General features: G+C 31.8%; 1 protein-coding gene across 3 annotated transcripts; it reads right to left on the bottom strand.

Annotated features, from left to right (window-relative positions):
- Positions 1 to 1,989: 1,989 nt before the first annotated feature.
- On the bottom strand, positions 1,990 to 17,426 carry LOC124912659 (paired amphipathic helix protein Sin3-like 4). 3 transcript variants are annotated; one of them, XM_047453307.1, is made up of 23 exons: positions 17,189 to 17,426; positions 16,871 to 16,988; positions 16,310 to 16,518; positions 16,039 to 16,225; positions 15,861 to 15,959; positions 15,610 to 15,738; positions 15,210 to 15,510; positions 14,071 to 14,207; positions 13,204 to 13,279; positions 13,070 to 13,105; positions 12,664 to 12,932; positions 12,422 to 12,576; positions 11,932 to 12,059; positions 11,599 to 11,853; positions 5,522 to 6,139; positions 5,346 to 5,437; positions 3,986 to 4,606; positions 3,800 to 3,900; positions 3,582 to 3,720; positions 2,964 to 3,116; positions 2,697 to 2,860; positions 2,495 to 2,606; positions 1,990 to 2,314 (listed from the first exon to the last, which is right to left on the bottom strand). In XM_047453307.1, exons 3-23 carry the CDS (start codon positions 16,444 to 16,446, stop codon positions 2,189 to 2,191), a joined length of 4,035 nt encoding a protein of 1,344 aa, XP_047309263.1. In that variant the 5' UTR covers positions 16,447 to 16,518; positions 16,871 to 16,988; positions 17,189 to 17,426; the 3' UTR covers positions 1,990 to 2,188. The 3 variants fall into 3 exon arrangements, with proteins under 3 accessions (XP_047309263.1, XP_047309261.1, XP_047309262.1); XM_047453305.1 differs by having other exon boundaries at positions 16,310 to 16,465; XM_047453306.1 differs by having other exon boundaries at positions 3,986 to 4,603; positions 16,310 to 16,465.
- Positions 17,427 to 19,072: the final 1,646 nt, after the last annotated feature.

Below are 19,072 nucleotides of genomic sequence, written 5' to 3'. Positions count from 1 at the left end.
TAATTTTATTAAAATCTTATAAGTTTCGTTGCCTAGATTTGTAATAATTTGATAAAATTAATATACTCATAAGTTTGATATTCCATTTATAATTTTATCTGAAAGTCTAAGGACTATTGTAAACCTTTCCCATTTAACTTCTATAAACGTGACCCATATGAGTACTTTTTGGGGCATTTCATTTTTCTTGCTTCCTCTGGTTAAACTTAACTCTTTTCATAAAAGGGAGTTCACTTTTGGGCCTTTTTTTTCTTGTTTCTTCTCATAAAAGAGTCTCACATATCAATTGCAAAGTTAAAACTAAGAATGAATAGAACATGATTAATTTTTCTTACATAAAAAGGGTCATAGCTCCAATGTTGTAGACAAAGCTTGGTATTTGATTTCAGAAATTGAGATCATTTATATATGTGTTTACTAAAAGTCTCTACACAAAAAAAATTAAGTGGCTATTACCTCTAATATATGTGCATTGAAAATTTGAAAGCATGAAAATAAAGACAACATGTGGAATAAGTGAATGGGTAGGTAGGCATTGGTAAATTTTGTTTTTTTGAAAGGTCTCAAAAAAAATTATAAACTTTGTGTGGTTGTCTTTTTAGAAAAACTATCATCAACACTCAATTTAAATTAACGGAATATTGTTTCTTTCCTTTCATTTATTGTTCCTTCAATTCTTAAATGTGGTCTATGAGACATGAGAAAGAAGACAAATTCTTTGTTCTATATTTTATTGTAATTTTTGGTATTTTATTTTATTTTTCTATTTTATTGTATACATATAGTTAATTAAAATTAATTATGTTGGTTAGAAAAAATTAATATATATTTTTTTTAGATTGATTAAAATTATTTATCAAAAAATTATTTTTTTATCACATTTTTTCATACTAAATGAAAAAAAAAAATTAGTTTGACAATTTTGAAAAATAATTATAATTGTGATGAAAATGAAAAGGATTAGTTTCCAAATTAATATTCTTTTGATTAAGTTAAATATTGTCCCTGTTTGGAAACATCTTGAGCTGGATGGAGTAAGTTGGAGTTGAACAATTTTATTTATTTTTTTCAAACTCAATTCTAAATTCGGAGCGAGAGTTTCCAAATAGGGACGGTTTATGTAACCTAAGTATTTTATTTTTTAAAAAATATAGGAAGCAACACCCACAATTATGTCATTCAAAATATTTTAAGTTAGAATCAAATCATAACTTTTGATCTCTTATAAGATTAATCTCGACACTTAAACAACTTTAGTGAAGTAACTGAAGTTTAAATAAACTTATGATTGAAATGTGACCAAAGAATACAAACAATTTATCCAAGTTATCCCAAATGAAATTGTGATAGAATCTATAACTATTATATTTCAAACAAGTCATTTGAAAACACTTTTTAAACATAAATAAAAAAAAATTAATATGCCATCTAACTTAATTTAATATTAAATCTTTATTTAAATTCAGATACATAAATAAAAAGAATGTTGTTACTAGAATAGAGTAAGGGCTCAAGGTCCCATTTGAATATCTTTTTATTTTAATTATTTAAACTTGACAAATCATTTACATTTGAGCATGTTTTTTTAATTTTTTGATAAACAAAAATGGGAGAATGCCATTTTTCAAATGGGTAAAAAAATTATAATGGGTAGTAGAAAGAATCCCCTTTTAAAAAAGAAAATCAATAAAATTAAAAATTATTTTACTACTAAATTTAATACAAGATTACAAGAAATCAAGAAAATTAAAACTTGAGTACTTACAAATATTAAAAATTTACTTTAAAAGAGTATTAATTATATATATATGATTAAATATAATATTAATTATATAAAAAATTATATTGACTAAATCAATTATGAATTAATTTATTTAAAACTAAAAAAAAAATGAAACATTTTTCCCATAAAATTAAAATTATTCATAAATTCATAAAACAAAACTATCAATCCACATAAAATAATAAAATTATCTAACTAATTAAAATAGTCAGCAACAAATAATTTTTTTTATCTGAATGTTTGTATTAAACACCAATCATTCATTTGATTCTAAAAGTAACAAGGATGGGAAGAAGAAATATTTAATCATATATATTGATGATGACCGATTAAAGAATGTTCCATTTTACAGTTGAAAAACCCTATACTTGTTTAAGCTATATTCCAAATATGCTTACATATATCTTATGATGAATTGGCTAGCAACCCGCGAAATCGCGCTATTTTCTCATTTCGCCCACTAAGATTCAACTTTCTTCGCTTCATTCTCCTTCTAAATAAACAATCTTCGGTGTCGAGTACATAAGAAACCTGCAAATCAATAAATATAACATCACAATTCCAATACCTCTTATTAGATTAAAGTCAACTAAAATTGTAACAAGTTCTAAGTCATATGTCCAACTAGACCAAAGCAAATTCACTAATGAGAAGAAGCACCAATTTGACTAACTTTTCGAAAAAACGGAAACTTATGACAAGTAGTAGTACCTTGGAAGAAGTGCAGGCTATCTTGCATTCTAAACCGTTAACAATATGAAGGTTCTCAGTTATTTGAGAACGGCTAGACAAGTCATCACTCCATTCATTTTTCCGCTTATTTCTGGAAACAGATCATCAAAATCAACACAAATGAAAAAGGGTTTTTCAGAAAAGGTAGCAAATTTTGTCAATTGCAAAGAGTTTTTTTTACCTCCTCAAGAAAATGTCTGATTTAACTGTCCTGTTGGGAACTGGATACAACAAGTCATTGTGCAGATAGGCTGCAAAATTGGTGTCCATATAAACACTTGTTGCTTCAGGTTTGTTGTTCCCATTATCCACGAGCTGTATAGACAAAATAGTAGGCCTGTTTGACTGAAGGCCAGGGGAGAGTAAAAACATAAAGGTCAGTCAATTCAGAATATTCCTAAATTTAGACAGTTAAAAAATGCAACTAGAGTAATAATTAATAACCTACAATTTCAATCCGATAGATATTTTCATCGTGAAGGAGAACACCAGCATTTTCGTGATAAACCACGTCAACATATCTCCCCTGCTTTCTAGATGTTTCGTATGTGTATAGATGAACAAGTTTATTGTTCATCTCATCACTTGCAATAATTTGGAGCTGCAGCAATTTTAAATAAGTCAAAGGAACAAATAACAATATGCAAAATATACGAGAGGAGAACACGGATTACATGATTTTTTTAGACCATTTCTTTTTTCGAGTTAGCACATCATCCCACCGTCATTAACCCCATTTAAATCAAGGTGCTTTAAATGGGAATTGAACTTGAGACTTCAACCTCAGAAGCACGTTTGATGAAATCAAAATCTTGTTTGATGAAATTTTGATTTTTTGGGAATTACTAAATTGTCCTGTATTTAAATTCAAATTTTATAAAAAGGTAAAGAGTATTTTAGTTGATGAATTATGTATGTGATTTATAGTTGAAAAGATAAGTGATGTGATAGAGGTTTTTACAGAAAAAAACAAATAACCAAGCGTCAAACAAGCTCCAGACGTTAAAGACTCCTACCAGATGAACTTCAACTACCCTAGGTAGGTTAAGTTAAGTGAAAAAATTACCTGTTTTACAAGCTTGTATATCAACTTGTCTAAAGTAAAGAGAACATATGACTGAGTTCCAATAATAGTCCGGCAATCGTCTTCAAATTTTGTATTATCAGAGGAACCGTCAAGTAAACTGTAAAGTGCACTCATGAATCTAGAAAAAAAAAAGACAAGTTAGCAAGTATGAATCGCACAACCGCAATATCGGGAGCAAAGTCGTAATGCAAACCCACCTGGCATAAAGGTCAGTTGAACTTGTACCGTTTGAGCCCCTCCATTTATTTTCAGCGGATGAAGAATTAACTTTCGCAGATTGTATTCTTGAGTAGAATGTCTGTACAGAAAATGGGACGTGAGACAACAATCATAGAGAAGAAAATCTAAAAGAAAGATAAAATAGTCAAAGAGAGCTCTCTCACATGATGGAGCCTGAAGAGCACATAGAAAGCATCATTTCCATAAAAGATACGAGAAGCACTGTCTTTTCCAGGCAATGCTGGAGAAACATTCTTTGTTAAAGGCTTCACATTTTGCAGTAAACGCTCTGAAAATGTTAACAATGAACCATCGCCTTCAACAACACCATTTCTGTTAGTTATATCTTCAGCCTCACCTTCACTTTCAGCCTTGTTTTCAATCCCATCTTCATCCCGATCCTCATTTGAACAATCCTCACCATCAGCAGATTCATTAGCTGAAAGATCGCCATTCTCGGAAGCATTCTCGCTATCCTCTGATGATCTGTGAGCACTTCTCTCACCTTCATCATCTCCATCCGCATCAATTCCCCCTCTCAAAGCTGCACAAGTTTTTTCATGTCCCTGCCCATTTTGAGCCTTTGGTCTTTGTACAACTTCTGGTTCAAGAGCCCCATATGAAGTAAAATTTTCTTCCTCAAAATCTCCATTTGGAGACAATTCTCCCTCCTCTTTTTCAGATCTTAAGTGCCGCAAAGATTCTTCTGACGATTTATTAGCTTTAGAGTGTTCCACAGTTGGGCTATTTGAAGAAAAAAGTGGTCTTGCACAACCGGCATCCTGCTGCAGAAATGATTACATTGTTTCCTTGATGTTCATGAAAGTCTCAACTTCGAAAAAGTAAAATAGAACAAAACTTTATAACAATTAGAGATGTTCTGAAGTTGGCCATATTAATCCTTAATGTTTCTATTACAGACTAAACTTCTTTGATGTAGGACTTTTGTTTTACAATAATTCGATATTTAGGAGAAAAAAAATCTTAATGTGATGAAAAAGTGGATTATTTGGGGTTTTCTTGGGTTAAATGACTAAATACCTTTTGGAAGAAGAAGACGTATTCTATACAGAAAGGGGGCTTAATACATGGTTCCTTTTTTTTAAGTAAGAAATTCTATATTTGGAAAATTGACTCAGAAAGGTCTGTGAGCATGATATTTAAGTATTTTAGTTGATGATTTGAATGATGAATTATTAAATTTAAATAACCCTTTATCAAACAAGGCCTAAAACATTATGAGAATACACTTTTACTACCACAAATAGGATCATAAGTGCAATCTTTACAAGAAGACTTGTGTATTTTGTAACGATGATGTTTTCCAAAATCAAAGTTGACTGCATGTGTGGTGGTGACAGATAAGCATTATATCTATATATAAGTGTGAAGTAGCAACTTTATCCAATTTCCAAAAAAATAGAAACCCAAATTGTATCTATCTTTCTATTTTTGAAGTCACAAGTAATATAGATATGACAATAAGACCAACTCGATTAAAAAGATGAAAGTTATTAAACATACCTCTGGAAATGTTGAAATGCTCGTCTTATTCCCTTCTTCAGAAGAAGGATTCCCATACTGTCCATATCTGCTAGATGTAGTACCACAGAGCCCTGGCAGTAAATTGGCTCTCTATCAGAATCACAGCATAAAGAAAACAAAAAAGAAAATATAAAGATTTTCTATTCAGGCATAACCTGATGCATTATCCCCATCTTCTCTCCTAAAGCTTTGGTCTATCCTTTTAAAAGGACGCAAATTTGAGTTGGTTAACTGTTCAGTTGATGTAACTTGCTTGATTGCCACAGAGGCTGCATCTTTTTGAGCATTACTACTCTGTGCATTTGCAAGCATAAGATTGCTACTGCATAAAGCATCAGTCTTTTGCAAAATAGTAATATCTTTCAAGCCATTGTGTGACGACTTCACTTGGCAGAAGCTCGACTTTTCCATTTCACCTGAATTTCTGCAATGGTTTGGTTCCTTAATATTCACGACAGAACTGGTACTTGCCTGATCCTTAGAATTTATTACATCTCCATTAGCCTCAGTATCCTTAGGGCGAGAAGGAACTCCAAACAATTGTTCTAGGAATGTTGTCCAGATCTTCATAATTTTGTCAATTTGATCATTTGAACAAACTTCACCACAGGAATACTTGATAAGATTATATAATTCTTCATGTATGGTAGGATCAGAATATTCAAACTCCATATGTGGTACAGTCGTTTGTCTATTTCCGGCAGAAACGGAAAGCAACACATCATCCTCCTTGTCCTTGGTGTCACATATCTCTTTGATCTCATTTAATACAGCTACAAAACATAAGCAAGGAGAAGCATGAGAAAATAATGTAAAGTATATTTTGCACTGTTATAGCTTGTCAACTCTACTGGTTCTAGCCTGAGAAGAGAAAATTACATCAAATCCAATCTTATTCATTATTTTTATTTTATATAGTTACTTTTTACTTTTGTAAGTATTTTCCTAAACAAGTAATTCCATGATCTTGTAAATCAATAAATTTTCGAAATAAAATAATAGTTAATACATAAAATTAAGATCGATAAGGTGGTCCCATTAATTTATTGTATTGTATATATATATTATATAAAAGAAAATATATGTGCTCATAGTTGAGATGGTAAATTGGATAATACTCTGCACATTGGATTTATACATTATATACTTTTACTTATACTAATGAGGCAAAATATGGAGCAAAACAAGAAAATCCCCGCAAGGAAATTTTCAGCAGCACAAAATTTAATTGCAGATTTAGAGGAAGTTAGATGATTCTATCTTTTTATTTTATTTGATCCTATTTATTTTGTTAACTTATTAGAAGTAAAAGTGTATATAATGTAGAACACCAATGTACAGATTATTCATTCAATAATACAAAATGTCGATAAGATAGTTCAAGTGGTAAGAAGGGTTCCTAAGAGACCAAATGTCACAGGTTCGATTCCTACTTAGAACGCCTTAAGTTGAAGTGGAGGTCATGGTTGTGAGGATCATGCTAGCATCCTACATTAAAAAAAAAAAGACAAAATGCTGATAATTAGGCTACTTAAAAAATCTCTTGATTTGATCCTCACGGAAGCACTTCTCCTTCATTAAGCAACTTTGCTAAACAACATGGTATTAGAGCAGGTTCGTCACGTCTTCAATAATGAACCTTCACGAAAGGATATTTCATGGATAAACTTGACAAAAGACGCACTCAACGCCAACTCAAGAGTTGGAGTCATCACCCGGCTCCTAAAGACTCACATAGGTATGTTTCTCCTTCGATTGATGACCTTCATTTTTCATTTCTAAATCGCAAAACACTTCAATTCCATCTTCATCTGATATGAAAGATTATCCATAAAATACCATGCATTTCCACATTTGAGGTATCCAAGTTACATGGTAGACAGGGCCACCTTGGGATCAAGTGAACTAGGCGGTCGCTTAGGGCATCATCAAGTAAAAAGACTTAGGCAGAATGGAGTGTTGATTGCATAACACTGCAACGCTAGTCACATCGATAAAACTGTTGGACGAAGCCTCTTCTCCTATATTCTTAAATGTGTTTTTGGAGCTACCATATACGAAATCTGGAGTGAATTGAATGCCCGTACATTCAGCAGTTTTCGCTGTCTAAAGGAATAAGTTTTCTAACTCCTACCCTAATTGTCTCCTTTTACAAAAAACTGGGGTCTTGATTACATACTAAGCTCGCAACGTAACTAAAATAGGATCAAAGATTGGAGCATTGATAAAACTGTTGAACGAAGTCTCTTCTCCTATATTCTTAAATGCATTTTGGAGCTACCATATAAGGAATCTAGAGTAAAATAAATGCCCGCACATACAGCAGACTTTGATGTAGCCAAGCTTCGACAAGCTTTGATTGTGCTCGCCTTCAGAGAGTTATCGCCTTTCCTTTTGGTAGTATTCAAAGAAATAATTACTAGATTTGGAAGGTCATTTACATATTGCATTTCACAGAGTAGGTTATGGAATAAGTTTACTAACTCCTTCCCTAATTGTCTCCTTTACAAAAGAATGGGGTCTTGATTGCATAACAATGCAACACTCGCCATGTAACTAGAGAAAGATCAAACATTGGAGCATTGATAAAACTGTTGGACGAAGCATCTTCTCTTATATTCTTAAATGTATTGGTGGAGCTACCATATACGAAATCTGGAGTGAAAGGAATGCCTGTACAATCAACAGACTTCGTTGTAGCCAAGCTTCGACCGTGCTCGCCTTCACCGGGGTATTGTCTTTTCTTTTGATTGTATTCATAGAAAGATGACTAGATTTGGAAGGTCATTCACATGTTGCATTACACATAGTAGGTTATGGAATAAGTTTCTATCCTACCTTAATTGTCTCCTACAAAAAAATAGGGTCTTGATACATACTAAGCTCACAACATAACTAGAGAAGGATCAAAGATTAGAGCATTGATAAAACTGTTGATTGAAGCCTCTTCTCATGTATTCTTAAATGCACTTTTGGAACTATCATATATGGAATCTATAGTGAAATGAATGCACACACATACAATAGACTTTGTTGTAGCCAAGCTTCGACTGTGCTCGCCTTCAGAGGGTTATCGCCTTTCCTTTTGGTAGTATTCATAGAAATGATGACTAAATTTGGAAGGTCATTAACAGGTTGCATTTCACAGAATAGGTTATGAAATAGGTTTACTAACTCCTTCCCTAATTGTCTCCTTTACAAAAGAATTGGGTCTTGATTGCATGACAATGCGACGCTCGCCATGTAACTAGAGAAAGATCAAACATTGGGGCATTGATAAAACTGTTTGGAAGATGCCTCTTCTCTTGTATTCTTAAATGTCCTGGTGGAGCAACCATATACGAAATCCGGAGTGAAAGGAAATCTGGATTGAAAGGAATGCCCGTACATTTAGCAGACTTCGCTGTAGTCAAGCTCCGGTCGTGCTCGCCTTCAGCGTGGTATCGCCTTTCCTTTTGATAGTATTCATAGAAAGATTACTAGATTTGGAAGGTCATTCACATGTTGCATTACACATAGTAGGTTATGGAATTGTCCCCTTTTACAAAAAACGGTGTCTTGATTACATACTAAGTTCGCAACGTAACTAGAGATGGATCAAAGATTGGAGCATTGATAAAATTGTTGAACAAAGTCTCTTCTCCTGTATTCTTAAATGCACTTTTGGAGCTACCATATATGGAATCTAGAGTAAAATGAATGTCCGCACATACAACAGACTTTGTTGTAGCCAAGCTTCGACTATGCTCGCCTCTGAGTTATCGCCTTTCTTTTTGGTAGTATTCAAAGAAATGATGACTAGATTTGGAAGGTCATTTACATGTTGCATTTCACGGAGTAGGTTATGGAATAAGTTTACTAACTCCTTCCCTAGTTGTCTCCTTTACAAAAGAATGGGGTCTTGATTGCATGACAATGCGACGCTCGCCATGTAACTAGAAAAAGATCAAACATTGAAGCATTGATAAAGTTGTTGGACGAAGCATCTTCTCTTGTATTATTACATTTTTTGTATTCTTAAATGACCTTCCAAATCTAGTCATCATTTCTATGAATACTACCAAAAGGAAAGTCTCATTTTACAAAGAATGGGGTCTTGATTACATACTAAGCTCGCAACGTAACTAGAGAAGGATCAAAGATTGGAGCATTGATAAAACTGTTGAACAAAGCCTCTTCTACTGTATTCTTAAATGCACCTTTGGAGCTGCCATATATGGAATCTAGAGTGAAATGAATGCCCGTACATACCGCAGACTTCGCTATAGCCAAGCTTCGACTGTGCTCCCCTTCAAATGGTTATTGCATTTCTTTTTGGTAGTATTCATAGAAATAATGACTAGATTTGGAAGGTCATTTACATGTTGAAGCCTCTTCTCTTGTATTATAAAATGTACTGGTGGAGCTACCATATATGAAATCTGGATTAAAAGGAATGCCCGTACATTCAACAAACTTCACTGTAGCCAAACTTTGACTGTGCTCGCCTTGGTATCACCTTTTCTTTTTGGTAGTATTCCCCTAAAAATAATGACTAGATTTAGAAGGTCATTTACATGTTGCATTTCAAAGAGTAGGTTAGGGAATAAGTTTTCTAACTCCTACCCTAATTGTCTCATTTACTAAAGAATGGGTTCTTGATTGCACACGACTTCAGCTTAATCCGCCTTGACGAGGATTTTTCATTGCCATTAAATGGTACATAGGATCCTTACTATATGTATATCTTATCATGTAGACACTTTTGATTGTCTTTTTGTTGATAGCTTACACATATTATTTGGCATTTGGGATTAAGTAATGTTGAGTTTCTTCCCATTTTCACTTTCTCTTTTGTAAGTATCGTTGGACTATTTATTTATTAAAAAAGGCAATGTCTTACCAAAAGAAAATATTAATGAAGCATTGAATCACAAAAAATGGAAGAAGGTAGTCGACAAGGAGAAAATCGCACTAACATCGTCCATATGTGAGTTACCACAAAAGGCTAAAATGTGATTGTATGTAAGTGGATATTGGAGTGAAACATATATTGATAGGACAATCAAAAGACTGAAGGGCTCTCAACTAGTGGCCAAAGATTTCTCCCAGTCTTGGGTTTAATCCTTGTTTTAGGCACATTTTAAGTTGCTAAAACATATGAAAAGTAAAAATTTATTTAATTAAATTCTGAATTTTCATATTGATGTTTTGTTATTGATAGAAATTTGTGAAAAATAATTATGTGTACCACTATTCAGAATTACTTAAAATGTTGTTTAATTCATGGTGTTTTAAGGTTTAATTAGAATAAGATTTAATTAAATCTGATTCAAGTAATTTTCTTTAATGAAGAATGTTTTGGGTAACTCAAGATATAGAGGATGTTTTGGGTAAATTAAAATATATAGGCTAATCCATTTACAGACATTTATATACAGATTTAGTACAGTCATCATGAGAATTCTAAGGAACCTGCAAAGAGAAGACACTTTCTTGAAAAATCATCTATTTATGAAAATCAGGATTCACTCAAATTTCAACTACTCAATTGAAGTAAATCAATTTGACAAAAAATTAAATGATTGATCTATATGATATCAAGGAATTCCGCATGTCCTAGACCTAGAAAATGGTTAGGAGAGGATTGAGAGATAACTGAATGAAGACTCGTACACACTGAATCATAAATTGACTTGGTATTGGACAAGAAGTAAAAGCATTGTAAGGAGGTTCCAGATCAATACATTGCTTGATGGTCAAGAGCAAGCTCACATCAATGAGCAACTTGCTAAATTGATGGGTAAGGCGAGATTGAACATTGATCAATCTTATTTGAGAACATATATTTGGCCCTTTCAAGAAAAAGGAGAATAACCAAACATTAATTTGGTACAGATTAGGAAATAAGATTTGAGGAAATGATATGGAGTTGAACCTTCATTGCATATCTTTCATGCATCTCCCCTTGAACCTTAGTTCCACCATCATATGAAAAATATTTATAGATGAAACACTACAATGAAACCTAATTTGGAAAATTAACAGAGGATCAACATACTTCTCCTACGAGGATACATATACCACTAATACAGTGAGGGCAAGTAGAGATGCATGATCTACAGAAGTATTTCACCAACAAAAAAAATAAAGTTAAAACATCTGCTATCAGGTTACAACAGTTTAAGTAAAATTCATTAGAAGATACTCGACCTTAATCTAAAATGACAATAAAATTGCGATTGCAGTGTACCTTTTGTGCTCAAGCTCTTAGAGTCCTGCTGCTTGAAGTAAAAACTACGATGATCAAGTGACTTATGATAGTTCTTCGAATAGATTTCTGCCCAAACTTTATTAAAATCAGCACGGCACCTTGCCCACTCCTCTTGTTTCTGCTTCAAGCGCGTTAATATAACTGGTAAAGCAAGAGGAGCATTCTTTTTCAATACGTCCATGACATCGAGACCATGATCACCGTATAAGCGTTCAATACACCTTAGATTAAGAGCTGCATTAACATTATAAATAAATAAATGGACATGTAAATGTATATTTAACAAAGTCATGTGAAGTGTTCCCTCAGTACCTGTACAGTGATCCTCTATTCGAAAATGACTTTCTGATTTTATTGTGTTGTCATTAATTTTCTCGAGAAGTTCTTCAACGCGCTTAATTGTGGCAGTCACGGATTCCAATAACATATCCAGTTCAAACCTGACATCAAATAGTTTAGAACAATTAATAATCACTACTCTTATCTTTATCTCCCTTATTCAAAAGGTAACAAATGCAAAATGAAATAAGGAAAAATAATCTTATGCATATCATCGATCACATCATCGACTAAAATACTAAAAGACCTTACTTTATATTTTTATTATATTTTAAAATATTAAATACTTTTAGTCATTTAACCCAAATAATCCATTTTTTCATCAAACAATATATTTTTTTTAAATAATAGGATTATTAGAAGAAAAAAAACTACATCAAACAAGCTCCAAGTGTTGACATCCTCCTCAAAGAGGAAATATCCCCTCTAATCTAAAAGGCATAGCTCTCAAACTAACTCTCACCTGTCATCTTCACATCGGAACAAACTTTCTTCATACTGGTTTTTGCGCATGTGTTTGAAAGAGTAATCCTCACTTCCTGAAGTAACAGATACCCAATGATCATTCAATACTTCAGTGCTGATTTTTGTTCTGTTACTTGCAGCAGGAATTGGATACTGCAAATCAAGGAAACATGTCACATGAAAAATATGCTAATAAAGAGAACTATGTTAAGGCAAAGCTCAAATAAAGGCTTTGCTTACATCCGGTGGTAGAAGTCGATAACTAGGAGTGCAACGCTCGCAGTTGGAGAGATCAAGTTCTTGGATGGGCTTTCCTATATACTTATCCTTGCTGGGAAAAGATGATCTGTGGCCAGCTCCTCCATCCCTAATGGAAAAGACTTTCTCAGATCGATCCTTTTCTTGGTTCTCATGATCTTTATCCCTATCATCTCGTCCATGGTCCCGATCTCTACCCTTTTCTTCTATTTTTGCTGGTCTAGGTAAATTTCCTTCATTCCACAAGGATCCTGCAATAGTCAACCCATTCACCTTAGAATCCTACTAACAAATCTTTTTCATACAAGAATCTTTCTAGCAAATGCAACATGTTGAAACTGCATGTACAAGCTTAAATTTTCTGGCCACATGGTCTTCAACAACTTACTCTTGCTCACAGCACCAGCAACAGCAAGAAATCCATCTGCAATCAATGTAAAAGAGCCAGAAGTGCTTTCAGATGATCAATATTCTAGAAAAAAAAATGAAACAATGTCGATAAATGCATTTGTTAGCAGTTACCTATCTTCTCACAACGTGATAAGAAATCATTAAATCCCTCAATAAGGTCTGGATGTGCACAGAGTAAATCACCAACCTGTAAAAAAACAAAAGATTTCGCAATAACAATTACGAACACGCCTAAATCCATGTGCAAACAGCTAATGTGTTTCATATCCTTTTCTAGGAGGGGAAGTTGATGCAAAAGATCAAGCACCTTGAATCAAGGACATGACTATGGTGTAAATATATATTCTCAATCTGAGACTGATGTAAATACCCTTAAATCCAAAACAAAATACCTCGTACCATTTCTAAAGTTAAAGTAAATACAAAATGGGAAATTATAATGAACATGTAATCCAGCAAACCCTCTGAAAGGTTAACCAGGTCTAGAAACCATTAATAATTAGCATTGAGGGCCCTTATGCTTGCATAACTGATCTAAGGAAAATATAACTGAATCCCTCTTCAATAAGACAACATGTTGCACAAATAAATTTGTCTGATCAAATATGGGGTACTCATTTTCATTTTTACATATGTACATGATCATAGGAAGTAGAGCCACAATATGCACTAAAATATGATGCAATTGACCAAACATCTAAGCACAAGATACACAAACCTCTCTTAATGGAAAAGCTTCTCTTTCTCTTACTGTTGGAAAAGTTACTCAGTATAAGCAGTTACTAAATGAGAGGACTTTAATATTCAATAACATTCCTTATCCAGATGGGTACTGTAACTTGTAATACAAAATTCATAAATAGGCATACTAAATTAAGCAGACATGGCAAGTATTAAAGATGAATTAGAACATATGATTGAAGAAGACGTGAATATATTCAATAACTTAAAAGCTATAGCAAAAATGGGGGGTCATACCAGATTTTTCAATTCTGATCGTGTAATTATTTCTTTGCTATAAATGTGAAGGCACTTCAAAAATTCCTGGTAGCCATCATTTTGATGTAATCTTTCTTTGACTTTCTCACAGAAAGTAAACTCTTGGTTGTAAATACCTGCCATGAATTCAATTACACTGCAGACTAAATTGGATGCTCAAAACTGACAGCTCAGAAGTAGTTTAGCAAGGTAATGAATCATAATTAAGCTATAAATATTAGGCTATGTTTGGATATGCATAATTGAAAAATTATAATTATTTTCAATTTCATAAGAAATGGAATTGAACTACAATTCAATTATTATGTTTGGAGAAATCATAGAGAATTCCAAAGTGTGCAAAAAAAAGAAGAAAGTTATAAAACCATATATATTCATTACATTGGAACTATAACTCCCATTCCTTATTTTAAGTCATCAAACAAACAAAGATAATATTTGGTAACATGCAACAACCAACCCATACAGTTAGAAAGGGAAAATCACAAAAACAACACCATGGGAAAAGTAAAGGAAAATTCAGACAGTACACATGAACAAAGGTTGGAAATACGTAGCTATGTAAAGTCTAATTAGTAAAAGAAACAGAGGGTTACCTCATAATAAATGGAATATGGAAGGACAAAATGTCATTGTTTCTTGACATTTAATAACATAAATTACAGCTTCATTATCAAATGACAAGTTGATTAGCTGGAAATAGCTAAATATACATAATGAGTATCTCAATATATTTCTTCTAAGTTCAAACTATATTATCTTACTATGTCCAGGTCTGCCACAACATCATCTATATTGATGTAAATGAAAGCATTCAAATCTAGCAGAGAAAATAAAAATAGAACTCAGGTATTGACCAAGCAAATATGGATCTCACAGCAATATATAGACCAAGGTATCCCCAAAAGAAGCAAAGCCCTAAAAAAATACATAACCACTGCAAATAATTCACATTGAAAATATCTCTTTTTTTTTGCACATGCACAATAAAAATAAGATTTTCTTCACAAGTGGAAGAAGTCAATTTCTACTTCCACAGGGACTCAAATTGTTTTGTTAAGAAATAATCGCATGGATCCAATATTTCCTACATATGCGCAGTGTCAAAGATTACTTACTTTTCAATGCATTTTTTTCATCAAAAGATCCTGTACAGTTACGAATGCCGAAATTATCATTGCTTTCTCCACTATGTTGCAATTGTTCAGCCATGGTGTCATCAGTCCTACCAGATTTGTGCTTAGGTGGAAAAAAAGATCCATCATCCTGATCTCTATCCCTACCATCTCCATCATCCGTTCTATCCTTCTCTTTTTCACAAGGCATCCGATGCTCTTTCTCAGCATTCAAGACTGCCTTGTCATTGCCTATCTCAGGACGATCAACACTGATATCACATTCGGCAAGTGGAGCAGTAGGCTGGACAAGTTCACATAACGAGATATAAACTTGTCATCAGCAAGTCAAAAGGAAGAAACAGCAAGGAAACAAAGGAAAAGTTTTAGAAAATGACAGTACTCTTTCTACATTCATGTGCTTCCTTGTGGCCAATAGTGAGCTCCTACCAGAGGCTACTGAAGAAGAATCAGGTAGAAAATGTGTAAACTCAACAATTAGATCATGATGTTCACAGAAAAGGGCAGCAACCTGCAATTAAACATAAATGGAGACAAAAACCTCTCAATCCCTCAAGCTATAGGATGTCTGACACAAACTAAAAATTGTTTCTTAGGCATACAAAATTGAAGCCAGAATAGGCACAGGATTACCTCCTTGTAGACCTCAGTAATTAATTTGTTTTCTTTACGATACATGTTTAAAATGTCAAGAAAGTTTTTATACACGCGATCATCACCTTGAAATCTTGTCTGCAACCATGAACTACCACGTGTAAATATATAGAATGGAAAACTGATTCATACCAGAGGTTTTGAGGCACAATGATACCTTAATTTTGTTCACAAAACTAATTGCCTCTTCAAATTCAACAGGTTTTTTTGGGGGTGTCGGTTCATCATCGGGTGGAAGGGTGATTTTGAAACCCTTGGGTAGGAAAGTATTGAATCCCAAAATTAGGTCACGATGACCTTTAAACAAATCCTTCACTCTTTCTATGACACCACTTGTATCAGTTCTGTAAATTGCATGCCAAAAAGGTATCAATCAATTAGTCCAATAAAACTCCTTGTCCATAACATAAACCCAAAAAAGATTAAACCTTTGAGCCTTGAAATCTTTCATAACATCAAGAAACAGATCATATTTCCCTCTATTATCTTGGAAAATGTCCTTGACAGCCTTCAGATACGTCAGTGCATCGTTTGTTGTCAGCTTTTGTGTACCTCCCTCTCCCATAATTTGAGGTTGAACAGAGCTTTATTTCAAGAGAAAATAATCCAAGTAGGTCGACTCAAACAACGTTAGTAACTATATTCCACATAAAAGGAAGATATTAGAGCTGTACACAAAAATCAACATTCAAATTCTCAGATCCAACAATACAGAGAAATTCAAGCTCTAACCAAGATTATCAAGAGTACTAGATACAAATTATGTTCTTTTATCACACTTTCTATAAGCAGTAACGATTTTTAACACACTAAAACCTAAACTAAACTTCTTAGCATTTCTTACACGAACTCAAGATTTCCTAGGTCAAGATAAGCATAAGGTTAAAAGAAGATAGAGATAAAGATCAAAGGTTAAAAGAAAAGATCAATTTACTACCTAAAAAGTCAAAATCATTGAAAGAAAACAAACAAAAAGCGTTTAAACTTACGGTTCTGCAGGAGATGGCATAATAGGTCGTTTCAGTTGAGAAGGCAAGTAAACATCATCTTTCGACTTCTTCATCTCCATAAATACCTCTCAATCTTCAAATCACAATCATCAAAATCCTGTAAAAAGAAAGAAAAAAACTTCATTTAACAAAAACAAGCAAAAACGATAAACATCAGATCTGAGAAGACAAAAAGTAAAATCAATTTTAATAAAACTATCAATAAAGATCATCAGTTACATTTGTTGAATGTAAATGAAGATAAATAAGGTTAATACATAAACTACAATGTGTTGAAGTCAGAGATTCGAGAATTACAATGGAGAAAGTGGAAATCTCTACAACAGAGCTTCTCATATAAGCATAGTAAACCTCTTGTTAAAGATCACTGTTGAAACAAATTCTTGTTTGTGAATATCAGAAGGTATAACGCCTGTAGTGTGTTGCAGAGAGAGATTTGAGAAGAAAACAAAGAAGGAATATGATAATCAATAATCACTAGATAGAAAGGTGAAAAAAAAAACAGAGAACGGCGACGAACTAGAGAGAGAAAGTTGTGTGATGTAATTCTGATGATATATTAGAGTTTGGAGAGAGATGGAAAAATTGATAATATAAAAGAGGGTTAAAATTGTAATTTCCTTATTCAATGAATTGTGATAGGTTAAAGTCTTAATTTGGTAATTGACAAATGTTTTCAAATTTTTAATTAAATATTTTAGTTTATTTGAGATTTATTAAATATATATTTTTTTTTTAGAAAAAATGATATATATTGCACTTACTTTATTTGATAAAATAGAGAAAATATTTTTTTTTATATTTTTTTAAGATATATTTTTCTTTTTTTTTGTTGTAAAGAATGTTGTATATATTATTTCTTTTTTATTTAAGTCTGAGTTGAATAAAAATTCTTTATAATCTAACATTAAAATAACTTAATTGAGAGGAATGTTGTTTAAAAGTTAGATAAAGTTTTAACTTTAATAATTATTTGAATTATACAATAATTTTGACCAAAATAAATCAATAAAGTTAGGTGATGATTGTGTCAATAACAAATTTTAAATAGATTATTTTTAATCATTTTTAAATGTAATTTAACATATTTTAAAAATAGTTATAATCTAAATATATTTATGAGTAAAATCATAAATTTATCAAAACAAATATTTGTTACTTACATTTTTTATCTAATAATTTGATCTAATTTTTTTTACTTAATAATTTATATCAAATATAAATAAAATTAATTTTTATTTTTATTTTGAAAAGTGATATGAAGATGTGATCAAAAACCCTAATTAACATCTCAGGTTTTTTACTCAAAATTTTAATAAAATGATAATTTATTAATGACTAAATTTTATGTTGGTTGCTAAACAAAAATCTAAATTACATGGTTATTCAATTAAAATTTTGTAGAAAATTTAAAATTAGCCAATTTTGTTTTCTCAGTTTTTTAAACTAAATAAGTTGGGTTGAATTATTGAAATTTTTTAAAAGATGTTGTCACCTTCACTTAATGTTTTTTAATATATTTATTCATTTTTTATGGAGGTCATATAAAAAGTAAATTTATTTGAAATATGAAAAAAAAATGTGAACTTATAACTATAAGTTTTACAACTTAAACATGATTTCACCATTGTTTGATTACTCTACCTTATTTTAAACTGTTGTTTCTATTTTGTATTTGATTCTTTCTAGATATAAAATATTTGAAGACTAAAATTGATGAGATACATATTTACAAATTTATTTTTATATTTGTATCTATAAATGGATGAAGATCAAAAACTAAAACAATAGGGACTCTTGTGAATATTTGGAAAAAAAAATATTGTGAAAAAATCTTATTTGATATAAGTTTATTTGGTCTTCTTTAATTATTTATCAAAATTAAAATATTTTGCACTCAGTTCTATAAAAAAAAAAAAAAAAAGTGTTGAATAGAATGATTCAACTGTTTAAAAAGAGGTTGCCAACTTCACTTTCTTCAATATAATTTTTTTTCTATTTCTTTTTAGTGTTTATTAAAACTTGAACTTATTAATATATGATTATAAGTTTTGCTTTAAGTTAATATTATTTTTCACCCTCATTCAATATACCATACCTTATTTCAAACTTATTGTTTTTATTTTTGTCTTTGGATTATTTTCTATCTACAAAATATTTGAAAACTAAAATTGATTAAAT

Source organism: Impatiens glandulifera, chromosome 8 (genome assembly GCF_907164915.1).
Source record: "Impatiens glandulifera chromosome 8, dImpGla2.1, whole genome shotgun sequence".
NCBI classification, from domain to species: domain Eukaryota; kingdom Viridiplantae; phylum Streptophyta; class Magnoliopsida; order Ericales; family Balsaminaceae; genus Impatiens; species Impatiens glandulifera.
Note: the sequence above shows the minus strand (reverse complement) of the source record. Positions and strands in the feature narration are given on the sequence as shown.

Bases quoted from the DNA above. Each gene is read 5' to 3' on its own strand.
- LOC124912659 (XM_047453305.1), bottom strand. From the start codon at position 16,950: ATGGAGATGAAGAAGTCGAAAGATGATGTTTACTTGCCTTCTCAACTG. The intron at 15,960-16,038 runs GTATCATTGTGC...TCATGGTTGCAG, and splicing joins GTTTTGTGAACAAAATTAAG to ACAAGATTTCAAGGTGATGA. The intron at 2,607-2,696 runs GTAAAAAAAACT...ATCTGTTTCCAG, and splicing joins TCAGACATTTTCTTGAGGAG to AAATAAGCGGAAAAATGAAT.